Genomic DNA, 13,588 nt, shown 5'->3' with positions numbered 1-13,588 from the left:
CTAACAGACGTTTTCGAGTGTGAGCTTTCGTGGGTGAATACATGCATCTGACGAAGTGGGTATTCACTCACGAAAGCTCATGCTCCAAAATGTCTGTTAGTCTATAAGGTGCCACATGATTCTTTGCTGCTTTTATAAAAATGTAACCATACAGAAATCTTCCCCAACTCTAAACAAGTACTGTCACTAGCACATTTTAGAAAGGAACTTCCTTTCTATTGAAATTCCTTTCCGTTTTCAGGTTTAGCTACCAGCACTTTTCGAGACCTGAACAGGCAAACAGCATGTGTTTGCTCGCAACAGCTACTAATTACTTCTACTGAGAGGCAAGCATACAACAAAACTGGAGTTGTGATCATTCATCTAGAGAACAGACACTAAGGCCTGGTCTACACTACGAGTTTATTTCAAATTTAGCAGCATTAAACCAAATTAACGCTGTACCCGTCCACACAACGAAGCCCTTTATACCGATATAAAGGGCTCTTAATATCAATATCTGTACTCCTCCCTGACGAGGGGAGTAGCATTGAAATCGGTATTGCCATTTCAGATTAGGGTTAGTGTGGCTGCAATTCAATGGTATTAGCCTCTGGGAGCTATCCCACAGTGCACCATTGTGACTGCCCTGGACAGCAATCTGGACTCGGATGCACTGGACAGGTAGACAATAAAAGCCCCGCAAACTTTTGAATTTCATTTCTTGTTTGCCCAAGCATGGAGCGCTGATCAGCACAGGTGACCATGCAGTCCCAGAATCAAAAAAGAGCTCCATTGTGTAAAGGAGATACTGAATCTGATCTCTGTATGGAGAGATGAACCTGTTCTATCAGAACTTCGTTCCAATAGATGAAATGCCAAAACATTTGAAAAAATCTCCAAGGCTATGAGGGGCAGAGACCACAACGGGGACTCGACACAGTGCTGTGTGAAACTTAAGGAGCTGAGACAAGCGTACCAGAAAGCCAAAGAATGAAATGGACGCTCACAGAGGGAGAGACGACTGTAGCTATCCCACAGTTCCCGCACTCTCTGAAAACCATTTGAATTCTTGGCTGAGCTCCCAAAGCCTGAAGGGTCACAAACATTGTCACAGGTGGTTCAGGATATATGTCATCAGCCCCGCCATGAAACCAAAGGGAAGAAAAAAAAATAGTTTCTCGCCTTTTTTCAATGTCACCATATGTCTAATGGATGCTGCTGGCAGACACAGTGCTGCAGTGCTACACAGCAGCATCCTCTTCCCTTCCCTTGCAGATGGCAGACGGTACAGTAGGACTGAAAGCCGTCATCGTCATCCCGTGAGTGCTCCTGGTTGGCCTTGGTGAGGTTGGCCAGCAGTGCCTGCGCAAAAATGAGAATGACTCCCGGTCACTCTTCCTTAAGTTTTGTCTCCTGGAGATTCACTCCTGCCTGGAATATCATAGCAGTTGGAGGCTGCCCTCCCCTTCCCATTTTAATCTCTGCTTGCAGAGGCAATAAAGTCAGTGTTGTTTCAAATTCATGCATTCTTTATTACTTCATCACACAAATGGGGGATAACTGCCATGGTAACCCAGGAGGGGTGAGGGAGGAGGGAAACAACAGTAGCGTTGTTGCAGGGGCACCCCCCAGAATGGCATGCAGCTCATCATTTCTGCGGGGTGTCTGGGGCTCTGACCTGGAGCGGCCGTTTGCCTCTCTAGTTCTTTAGTAGGCTTGCCTGATATTCTAGGCAGGACTGACTCTCCCTTTAGACAAAACCTAAAGAAGAGAATGACCTGGGGAATCATTCCCATTTTTGTCCATGTGCCCCCAGCCAACCTCACCGAGGCGGCCAGGAGCACCCATGACAGCAGCAGACAGTACAGTAGAGCTGGTAACCGTCTTTGCTAACTTGCAAAAGGCAAAGACATGCTGCTGCGCAACACTGCAGTACCGCATTTGTTAGCAACATCCAGTAGACGTACGGTGACAGTGAAAAAGGCTGAACGGGCTCCATGGCTGCCATGTTATTGCGTCTGCCCGGGCAATCCAGGGAAAATGGCGCAAAACAATTGTCTGTCATTGCTTTCACGGAGGGAGAATTGTCTGACGACATTTACCCAGAATCACCCACGACACTGTTTTTGCCCCATCATGCATTGGTATCTCAACCCAGAATTCCAACGGGCGTGGGAGACTGCGGGAACTATGGGATAGCTACTCACAGTGCAACGCTCCGGAAAAATCGACGCTAGCCTCGGTACATGGACGCACACCGCCGAATTGATGTGATTAGTGTGGCCACGTGCCCTCGACTTTATACAATCTGTTTCCAAAAACCGGTTTCTGTAAAATTGGAATAATCCCGTAGTGTAGACATACCCTAAGAACACAAGTCAGAGCTGACCATGTCTAATGCATGTTATTAAAACAACACAATAGAAATTGATTCCATGGATGAACTAGTGTTGCAGTTCAATTAACACATTTGGTTCTTTGATGTTGCCTCTCAAGAAAAACTGTTTGTGCAAGATACATTTTTGGCTCTATTTTTGGCTATTTTGGATGATAACACAGAAGTATCACATACAAAAGTAGACAAGTAAAATAAAGTGTCCCTTAAGTTTGTACAGTGCATGAAAATACTTAATACTGTAAAACTTGTAAATAATATTTTAAAGTGTTTAAAACTGAATTCTGGAAAGCCCCTTTCTAAGCAAAATGTAGCTAAAGTGCAGATTTTTAGTACAAAAATACTATATCGCTGCTTAACCATTCAACAGCAAAGTAACTTCAAAGACACACATTGAACATTTAAGAAAAGACAGGAAAAAGGGTAGCAGACACCTAGTAACAGGCTTTCTGTAGCATCAAGAGATAAGCATTCTCAAGCATTATACAAGGAACAGTACCCATGGAGTATATGGCTTCTACCACCAGCAATGCATATTTTGTAGAATGCGCTGTTTAAATCAGCTAATACCTATTACATAAAGTACATTGTGGAAGACCCATTGTACCATTCTAAGTCATGCGTATGTTCCATCCAACAGTTCAAACCAATCATGTTTTTACATCAGAAATGTTGATGCTACTTAGCTAAACTAATCGCTGGTTTCACTTACTTCATAGCACGGGTAAGTGCATACTGCAGTCGGAGGTGTGACTGCAGCTCAGGTAAGCATCCCTGCAGTAACTTTAATCTAGCTAATGCAGCTTAAAATTGCAGTGAAAACTTGGCAACACGGATCTTTGCTGCAGTCCAGCAACACAAATACATACCCCAGGTTCCAAGTGGGTTTGTACAGTCCGGGCTAACGCCAGTGCCACCACACACTCATTTTTAGCCACAGTCTCGTTAAAGCTTGCACAGGTATGCCTACCTGAGCTGTAATCACATCTCTGACTGCAGCATAGACATACCTTAAAGTATAGAAGTATCCACTTCACATTGCTCCATGCTTACATCAGGACACTCTTACACCACACTTACCCTCATCTAACTCCCAATCCCAGGAAAATTATCAAAGAATCTAGTATTACACCATCACCTTTTTCAGAACCATCTCTGTAGAGAACTATTAGAGTAAGGGTGGCAAGGACATTTTAAGATACATCTCTCTTGCAAAGTTATTGCCTTCATCATCACAGTAAAGGCCAGGTGAACATATTTTGTGCTCGGACTGGTAAATTCACAAGACAATTTGCCAGGCTTAACATGTATCAACATTGAAAACATTCAAATCATTAGTTACAATCTGTAAATATTTTGAGCTAATCAAATACTGCTAGTCACAAAGTTCCCAGGGAGGCAGCATGATCCGGTGACTGAACTGCTGGACCACAAGTCAGGAGACCCAAGTTCTACCACAGGCTCTGCCAATGGCCTCCTGCATAACTTGAGACGAGTCACTTCCCCTCTCTGCACTTCTATTTTCCCTTTATCAGTCTTGCTGATTTAGACTGAGCAGAGACTGATTCTCACTGTAGGTACCATGCCCAGCACAATGGGGTCTCCAGTCTCAGCTGGGGCTTGGAGATGCTGCCATAACACAAATAGATAATCCTCAACTTGTCTTTGATAAAAAAAAATCTGTTTTCTGAGTTTTCCAGCAGGCTGAAAAAAATTTGTCTAAAAATCCTTTGAACACAAAGCTGGGGAAGGCATTTCCCATTTTCAGTCACCTCAAGTTAAAGGTTAGACATTCAATGCATTTTATGTAAATAAAATTTGCCTGTATTTGTTATGAACGAAAGCCAGTGCAAGCCCTGGAACCTTCAGTAGCAACACTCTTTATTCTACATACTATACAAATACAAATTTTGATTTATAACACTTCCACACCTGTGGCACACCAGTCAATTTACCCAAAATTTATATAAAAAGATTTTACTTTGGAGCTACCAAATTCAAGCATTTTGCCTCAAAGCAAATGCATTCCACCCTTGAAATTAGATGGTAATTTCTCTCTTCTCTTTAACTTTAGTTCTCAATTTCATTTTCGAGTTAGGCGGTTCCCTGTTACCTGTCAATCAAACAGCACACCATTTGTTAGCTGTTAAATGTCACTGGCTGAATGTTGGACAGTTAAAAAAGGGATGGACTTTCCTTTACTCAGCAGAAGAGCCTGTATCATTTTTGACTGGTGGTTTCTTCCAAGTTTAATGTAAAAAACCTTTAATATTAACTTAAACTACAACTCCAAGAAAATTCAGAGTTATGGTTGAAAATCATCCTTAAGGAGGTCTGTTGGGAAATACTGGTACATAATGCTAAGTTTCTGAATACTGGATTATCCTGCAGGATTTATGTGCATATTTATGGGATATTGGTGTGACGAACTGGGACTGTTCCTAATGTTTGCTCTGAATACTGTGTTGGTGCCTCAGTGTCCCCTAGGCAGTTCTTAAGTATCTAGGTGGTGGGATAAGGGTGTGTGATTGCTGCAGAGCAAAGGGCCAGTGCACCTAAATGCCTGGCACTCTGTCTCCTAGCAACTGATGGCCTGGGCCCCTCCTCTGCAAAGGTGCCAACTGAAGGTGTTGGAGACAAAGGGATCAGGTGACCTCCTGGCCCGGGAAAGGAGCTGAGCAGAGAGGAGGGGCGGGAGGGGGTGGTTAGTCTGGAGCTGCCTGGGGACAAGGAGTGAAGTGCAGACCTAGGGGTCTGGCTCACTGTCCCCCAGAATGGACCCGGCCGAGGGGTCTGGTTCGCTGTATCTACAAGCTCTGTTTTAGACCCTGTTCCTGTCATCGAATAAACCTCTGTTTTGCTGGCTGAGAGTCACGTCTGACTGCAAAGTGGGGGTGCAGAACCCTGTGGCTTCCCCAGGACCCCGCCTGGGTGGGCTCGCTGTGGGAAGCCCACGGAGGGGCAGAGGATGCTGAATGCTCCAAGGAGAGACCCAGGAGGTGAAGACGTGTGAGCTTCTTGCCCTGAACAAGTCTGCTCCAAGGGAGAGGAGGCTCCCCAAAGTCCTGACTGGCTTAGTGGGGAGCAGTTCCAGAGCATCGCCCGGTGACTCCGTGACAACTGGTATATGGTTTGATCTGATGGCAAAGCACTTATGCACAAGCAGTCACTTTGAAGTGAATGGCACAAGCCTAAGTGCTTTGCTGGATCAACACCACAGTGATTAGAACTTTGCAGGAATGAGCCCTTGAAGCAGGACAGTTTTGCTTTAACTACATTCGCTGGCTGGTGTTGTTTAAGTCAGATTTAATAATAATTAGTACCATAACTGGACAACCAACTTCATTTCTATTACTGCTTTCCTTTAGCATTAGTTTAAATAAGTCCCTGGTAATAAAAGTGGTTTGTATAAATACAAGTTTAGACATTTTGGTGTAAATGGCTTTGTTTGCCCGTCAGCTATTTGTACATATATGCCAAGTGGGATTTTTTGGTTTTTAATACCAATTGGACCAAATGCCTGCCAATTTTTTCTAATGTACTGGTTGAGTTGTATAGTACAAAAATGTGTCTTTAAAACTGAATGTTTGGTCTAATGTCTGTACAACTTAAAAAACATTTTAAAAAATTATTAGTGCAAAAGAAGCCATTCTTTTTATGTTTCTGCCCATAGTGATTTTGTATGAATGTTTTGTGTAGGCCCCAGGAAATGGGGTTCTAATGGAGAAGATAGACATCCCGTAATAAGATGAACTCTTGACTGCTGTTGAACCATCCCGCTAGAAGGCAGCCGCTGAACACTGCCTGGGTTTCAGCAGAACGTTACTAGAAAGCTGCACAGCAGACGGTGTGGAGGTCCACCAGCAAAAAGAGTTGCATACAGCAGTGCTAACATGTACCACTACAACTGTGAATTTCAAACACCCTCCCTCCTCAACCTGCTAACACTTGACTGTTTAGAGTACACAACTGTCCACTTTAATCAAATGTCACACACGTCTATGTTGCTTATGCAAACACTGTGATATGAAGCTACTTTAATTTTCTTTTGCTCAAAAACTATGAATCATCTAGCTGTAAACTAATGAATTCCTGAATGCATTTCTTATACTGCATCTCAGTATGGTTATTAGTAGAGTATTGACCTGGCTGTCCATAAAGTCCTTCTGATTCCCGCATTTCTTCATTCATTCTCGCCAAACGTAACCTACGGGTTGGAAAAGACAAGAATACCATTTTGACTAGATTGAAAACAACACAGTACAAACTAGAATGCATTTCTGAGTTTCATCAGTGAAAGATACACAGAGCTTATTTCAGTTCATCCAGTGAACACTACGCCTTCTCTCTCTGGATTGTCTCATGTTTGTCCATTCTGGTATAAATCCATCCACGTATTTCTTATGCGCTTACAGGACTCTGAGTATAGCAATACAGGAAAAAAATCTGAAATTCAGCCTAATCAAACACTTACAGAGTTACGATATCCGCATTTGCAGCTTCTACTGCTATACTCAAAGGGTCTTTCCCTTCTTCATCAGTGGCATGCTGATTTGCTCCTCGTTTTAGGAATAAACACACTTGCCTATTAAAGAAATGGCATTATTCCACAATTTCCACCAGAAAAAAAAATCAAATATTTTTACAGACAAACAAGCTGGATCCAATACAGTTTAGTTTAAACCAGCTAAAATAATCTGAATATCTCAAATCCCTTCCAAGTGCATTTTACATAAACCCTAGCAACATAGCTTCAATCCATCAGCTCAATCTGAAATGATGCCAAGGTTTCAATAGTGCAGAAAGTCATTTAATCAAAACTAAGATGGAGCTGTGGAATAATTTTTGATACAGATCACAGGTGCAGCTTGCAGATCAGGTTAAGGGAACGGAGATTGTTACAAGGGGTCTCTCCTCCCTTTGGAGATAACACTTACTAGGACCAAAGACTTTAAGACTTCACAAGAACGTATGAATGACCATAGGAGCAATATTGGCCAATGGTTCATCAGGCCAAGTATCCTGTCTTCTGACAGCGGCTGCTGCCAGATGCTTCAGAGGGAACGAACAGAACAGGGCAATTATCAAGTGATCCATCCACTCCCAGTTTCTGGCAGTCCGAGGTTTAGGGCACCCAGAGCATGGAGCTACATCCCTGCCCATCCTGGCTAATAGCCACTGATGGACCTGTTCTCCATGAAGTTATCTAGTAGTTTTTTGGAACCGTTATAGTTGTGGACTTCACAACATCCCCTGGCAATGAGTTCCACAGGTTGACTGTGCGTTGAGTGAAGAAGTACTTCCTTATGCTTGCTTTAAACCTGCAGCCTGTTAATTTAATTGGGTGACCCCCGGTTCTTCAGTTACGAGAAAGGGTAAATAACACTTCTTTATTCACTCTCTTCATACCACTCATGATTTTATAGACCTCAATCAAATATACCACATCCTCTCTTTTCTAAACTGAACAGTTGCAGTCTTTTTAATCTTTCCTCATATGGAAGCTGTTCCATATCCCTAATAATTTTTGTTGCCCTTCTATTATTTTTTCCAATTCTAATACATCTTTTTTGAGGTGGGTGACCAGAACTGTACACAACATTGAAGCTATAGGAGTACCATAGATTTATATAATGGCATTAAGATAGATAAGATATTTTCTCTCTCTTTCCCAATGGTTCCTAACATTTTGGTAGCTTTTTTGACTGCTGTTGCACATTGAGCAAATGTTTTCAGAAAACTATTCACAATGACTCCAAGATCTCTTTCTTCAGTGGTAACAACTAATCTGGACCCCATCGTTTTGTATGCATAGCTGGGATTACGTTTTCCAATGTGCATTACTATGCATTTATCAGCATTGAATTTCATCTGCCTTTTTGTTGCCCACTCAGTTTAATGAGATCCCCTTGTAACTCTCTGCAGTCAGCTTTGGACTTAACTATCTTAAGTAATTTAGTACCAAATGCAAACTTTACCCCTTCACTATTCACCCCCTTTGCCCAATCATTTATGAATATGTTGAACCGCACTGGTCCCAGTACAGATCATTGGGGAACCTCCATTATTTACCTGTCCCCAATGTGAAAACTGGCCATTTGTTCCTACCCTTTGTTTCCTATCTTTTAATCAGTTACTAATCCATCACAGGACCTTCCGCCTTATCCCATGACTTTGCTTAAGATCATTTGGTGAGGAATCTTGCCAAAGGCTTTCTGGAAGTCCAAGTATTCTATAGCCACTCGATCACCCTTGTCCAACGCCTGCTGACCCCCCACAGAGAATTTTAAGAGATCGGTGAGAAATAATTTCCCTTTACTAAAGCTGCATTGACTCTTCCACCATTTCTTCATCTGTCTCTATTTTACTTACTGTACTTTCAAGCAATTTGCCTGGTACTAAAGTTAAACTCACTGGCCTGAAATTACCAGGATCGACTCTGGAGTCTTTTTTAAAAATTGATGTTACATTAGCTATCTGCCAGTCATCTGGTACAGAGGCTGATTTAAGTGATAGGTCACACACCAAAGTTAGTAGTTCTGTAATTTCAGGTTTGAGTTCCTTCAGAACTCTTGGGTGAATACAATCTGGTCCTGGTGACTTATTACTATTTAATTTATCAATTTATTCCAAAACGTCTTCTACTGACCCCTCAATCTGGGACAGCTCCCCAGATTCTTCACCTAAAAAAGGTCTCAGGTGTGGGAATCTCTCTCACATTCTCCAGAGTGAAGACCTATGCAAAGAATTTTTTTTAGCTTCTTCGCAATGGCCTCATCTTCCTTGAGTGTTCCTTTAGCATCTCAATCGTCCGGAAGCCCCACTGATTGTTTGACGGGCTTCCTACTTCTAATCTTCTTAAAACAAACTTTTGCCATTAAATTTTTGTCTTTTGCTAGTTGCTCTTCAAATTCTTCTTTGGCCTGCCTAATTACACTTTTACACTTGAATCATTAGAGTTAATGTTCCTTTATCTTCCTCAGCAGGATTTTACTTCCAATTTTAAAGGATACCTCTCTGCTTCTAACTGCCTCTTTTACTCTCTTTAGCCATGGTGGCTTTTGGGGGGGGGTCCTCTCCCCCCCCCCCCATATACATACACTTTGCACCTCTACTCTGATGTTAAAAAAAATTCCATGCAGCTTGGGACCCCTTAATTTCTGTGTAACTAGCCGCCTCATTTTTGTGGTGTTCCCTTTTTTTGAAGTTAAATGCTATTGTGGCAGGTTTCTTTGTTGTAGGGGAGAAAATGCCAATGTTAAGTTTAATTACATTATGGTTGCTGTTACCAAGCAGTCCAGCTGTAGTCACCTTTTGGACCAGATCCTATGCACCACTTAGGACTAAATCAAGAATTGCCTCTCCTTTTGTGGCATCCAGGACTAGCTGCTCCATTAATGGTGTCTAGACATTTTATCTCTGCATGCTACCTTGAGGTGACATGCTCCTCAACAATATGGAGACAGTTGAAATCGTTCATTATTATTGGGGGTGCTTGGGGTTTTTTGTAGTCTGTCTAACCTCCCTGAGCATTTCACAATCACTGGTCAGGTGGTCCATGGTATATTCCTACTGCTATACTCTTATTGTTCAAGCTACGGATAGAAATGCTAGGAGATTCTATGGTACAGTTTGATTCATTTAATATTTTTACTATATTTGACTCAGCTTTCTTTCAAGCATAGTGCCACTCCCATCAGTGCAACCTACTCCATCATTCCTATACAGCAGAACCTCAGAGTTACGAAACCCAGAGTTACAAACTGACAGTCAACCACACACCTCATTGGAACCAGAAGTACACAATCAGGGAGCAGCAGCAGAGTCCCGTCCCACCCCCCACCCCCCAAAAAAGGCAAATACAGTACAGTGTTGTGTTAAACATAAACTACTAAAAAATAAAATTTAATACCAGGCACTCAAGTTCACCCATCTTAGTATTTAGCCTTCTTGCTTTTGTATACAAGCACTTGTAAAACTGTCAACATTTAGTTGTCTGCCTTCACCTGATACAATTAAATGGGCCTCTTTTTGTCTTACTGTCTCTTTTCATTTCCTGCCTGTATTTTATCAACTTCTATCCTCTCCTCTTTACTAGGATACAGAATATCTTCTTTAATAAATCCTCCTCTAAGGGATGTCTCTGTCCGAACCAGCTGCTCCTCCGCACCTGTCAGCTTCCCTCATCCCTTAGTTTAAAAGCTCCTCTACAATTTTTTTAGTTTTACATGCCAGAAATCTGGCCACCCACCTACAGCATGTTGTGAAAGAACCACCACTGAGCAGCACAAAACAAGATATAATGTAGATGCTGAAGCATTTTTAGAGTTGGGTGCCTGCTTGTAGCAGTGGAGAGTTGTTTTTTGAAATCCTGTTCAGCTGCCTGGCACTGGGGGCCCTTCACCTACACTAGGGAAAGCATTAGGCTTTTCTTCCCTTCGTCAAAACTCTCCCAGGATGAGGTGACAGTCTGGCAAGCCTGGCAGTCTCTTGACAGCAGTTCAAGCATATGTATAGCAGGGACACTGCAGGTCAGACTATTATTTTCTACTTCTTATTTTTATTGCAGTAGCATGTAGGGGCCTCAGTCATAGATTGTGCCCCACTGTACTTGGTGAGGTTTGAACACATGTGAGATGCACTGGCAGAGCAGTGTGTGTTGGCAGGAAGGAATCGGACTGTTCAAAATACTGTTTAATACTTAAAGGACACTGGGCTTTTCAGTCTAGCCCTTTACAGTCCAATAGTTGGCTTGTTAATGAATGAAAATGCTAGTTTGGAAAGAGGCCGCGCATCTCAGGTCAGGATGTCCTTAAGAAGAACTACTCAATTATTCAACATATATTAAAATGCCAGGAAGTGCTGAAAATGTAAGAAGTATATTTGCAAATCAACTAATACAGGGAAGAATGGGTGTTCAACAAGTGCTGCAGCAGTGTCTTACCCAGTGTGCCCCAAGACTGTGGCATGGTGTAGTGGTCCTCTCCCTTTCACATCTCTATGGTTTACACTGGCACCATTCTGCAGTAAGAACTCACAAGTAACCAATGAGCCCTAAGGAGCAAAGACAAAAGACCAGTTCAATGCTTAACCCTTTAGAACCAAGGCCAAATCCTGCCTTTGGAGGATTTGACCTCAAATATCACATTTAAATACTGGCAGTGTATATGGTCTCAACCAGGTCAGTAACAGAGAAATGTCCAGAGAACTTTGAGAAAGGAAGGTAATTTTATAGCTAACTTTGGTACCACAAATCAAATGCCATCATTAGATTGCAATGCAAATACTTAGCTGTTATCACCTATCCTGAGATATTTCTACTCTTTCCCCCCAGGAATCAAGATGCAGTAATTCACATACCCCCAAGACTGCCTGGATCAGTGGTGTCACTTTGTTTTCTTCTGTATTGACCCAGTTTACATCAGCTCCATGGGCCAATGCCTCTGCCATATCAGGAAGGTTCTTCTCATAGGCAGCTCGATACAGCTGCAGTCCTGGATGAAGCTGTTTCGAATCATGAAACACAGAAGAATCTCGCTTTTCTCCTTCTGAAAGGAAGATTAATTGTCTGTAATTCTTGCTCTCAGAAGCTAATGAATACACTTAGAATACAGAAATAGATCACTCCACACTGCAAATCCATGCCTCTGGCACATGGCAGCTCCGACTTTGCAGAACAGTGTTTGGAGCCACTGAACCATCTTGCCATCAGGGAACATAGATGGCCACAGCTAAGTTCCATCAGCCAACGAAAGTCACTTTGTGGTTCCATTCAAAACTACTACTAACCACCAAGTTATTAGTACTTGTGGAACATCGCACATTAATCTAGCTATTGTATCTAATTTCAGAGAACAAGAATCACAGCCAAGAAATTTTCTTTTCTCCCAAGATACAACTTGTAAAGGAAACTGAAGAGCTCCAGGGATGCATCCATACAAAAAGTCTTAACTAGTAAAAGACAGTTACTCACCTTTGTAACTGTTGTTCTTCGAGCTGTATTGCTCATATCCATTCCAATTAGGTGTGCGTGCATTGCGTGCATGTTCGTCGGAAGATTTTTAGCCAAGCAACACTTGATGGGTCGGCTGGGTCGCCCCCTGGAGTGGCGCCGTTATGGCGCTAGATATATACCCCTGCCAATCCAACGGCCCCTCAGTTCCTTCTTTCCGGCTACTCCAACAGTGGGGAAGGAGGGCGGGTGTGGAATGAATATGAGCAACACATCTCGAAGAACAGTTACAAAGGTGAGTAACCGTCTTTTCTTCTTCGAGTGCTTGCTCATACCAATTCCAATTAGGTGACTCTCAAGCCTTACCTAGGCGGTGGGGTCGGAGTGAGATGTCGCAGAATGTAGAACTGCTGAGCCAAATGCTGCATCATCCCTGGACTGTTGTACCAATATGTAATGTGATGCAAAGGTGTGAACCAAGGACCAGGTAGCTGCATGACATGTCTCCTGGATGGGTACATGAGCCAGGAAGGCGGAAGATGAAGCTTAAGCCCTAGTAGAATGGGCGGTAAGGTGGTTCATCGGAACGTGAGCCAAGTCATAGCAGGTATGGATGCACGACATCACCCAAGATGAAATCCTTTGGGAGGAGACAGATAGGCCCTTCATTCATTCTGCCACCACAACGAAGAGTTGGGGCGTCTTCCAAAAGGGCTTTGTTCGATCAACATAAAAGGAGAGAGCCCTATGGACGTCTAGCGAGTGCAGCTGCTGTTCCCAGCTCAATGAGTGCGGCTTCGGGAAGAAGACCAGAAGGAAGATGTCTTGATTGATGTGGAAGGCCAATACTACTTTAGGGAGGAAGGTAGGATGTGATCGCAGCTGTACCTTGTCCTCGTGAAACATTGTATATAGGGGATCCACAGGGAGGGCCCGAAGTTCGGAGACTCTTCTTGCCGATGTAATGGCTATGAGGAATGCTGTCTTCCAGGACAGGTACAGTACCAAGCAGGTGGCTAACGGCTCGAAGGGAGCACCCATAAGCTTGGCTAAAACTAGATTGAGGTTCCAAGTTGGGGCAGGGAGTCGGACCTGAGGATACAAATGTTCCAAGCCCTTAAGGAACCTCGAAACTATGGGGTGAGAGAAGAAGACCGAACGGCCACTCGTCCCTGGGTGGAAGGCAGAGATGGCCGCCAAATGCACCTTTATTGAAGAAACCGCTAGGCCGTGTTGTTTCAGGGACCAGAGGTTGTCCA

The 13,588-nt window shown here is 43.1% G+C and overlaps 1 protein-coding gene across 2 annotated transcripts in view; it reads right to left on the bottom strand.

Moving 5' to 3' along the window:
- The window catches only part of ACAP2 (ArfGAP with coiled-coil, ankyrin repeat and PH domains 2), a 129,448-nt gene that overhangs the window by 7,969 nt on the left and 107,891 nt on the right, over positions 1 to 13,588 (bottom strand). For both annotated transcript variants that reach the window (XM_032787523.2, XM_032787522.2), the window contains 4 exons: positions 11,738 to 11,925; positions 11,322 to 11,431; positions 6,852 to 6,962; positions 6,523 to 6,584 (listed from right to left, as the gene is read on the bottom strand). In XM_032787523.2, the coding sequence (XP_032643414.1) occupies positions 6,523 to 6,584; positions 6,852 to 6,962; positions 11,322 to 11,431; positions 11,738 to 11,925 (471 nt within the window). The remainder of the gene's footprint in view (positions 1 to 6,522; positions 6,585 to 6,851; positions 6,963 to 11,321; positions 11,432 to 11,737; positions 11,926 to 13,588) is intronic.

This window comes from Chelonoidis abingdonii, chromosome 8 (genome assembly GCF_003597395.2).
Source record: "Chelonoidis abingdonii isolate Lonesome George chromosome 8, CheloAbing_2.0, whole genome shotgun sequence".
NCBI classification, from domain to species: Eukaryota; Metazoa; Chordata; order Testudines; family Testudinidae; genus Chelonoidis; species Chelonoidis abingdonii.
This window is presented reverse-complemented; position numbering and strand designations above follow the sequence as displayed.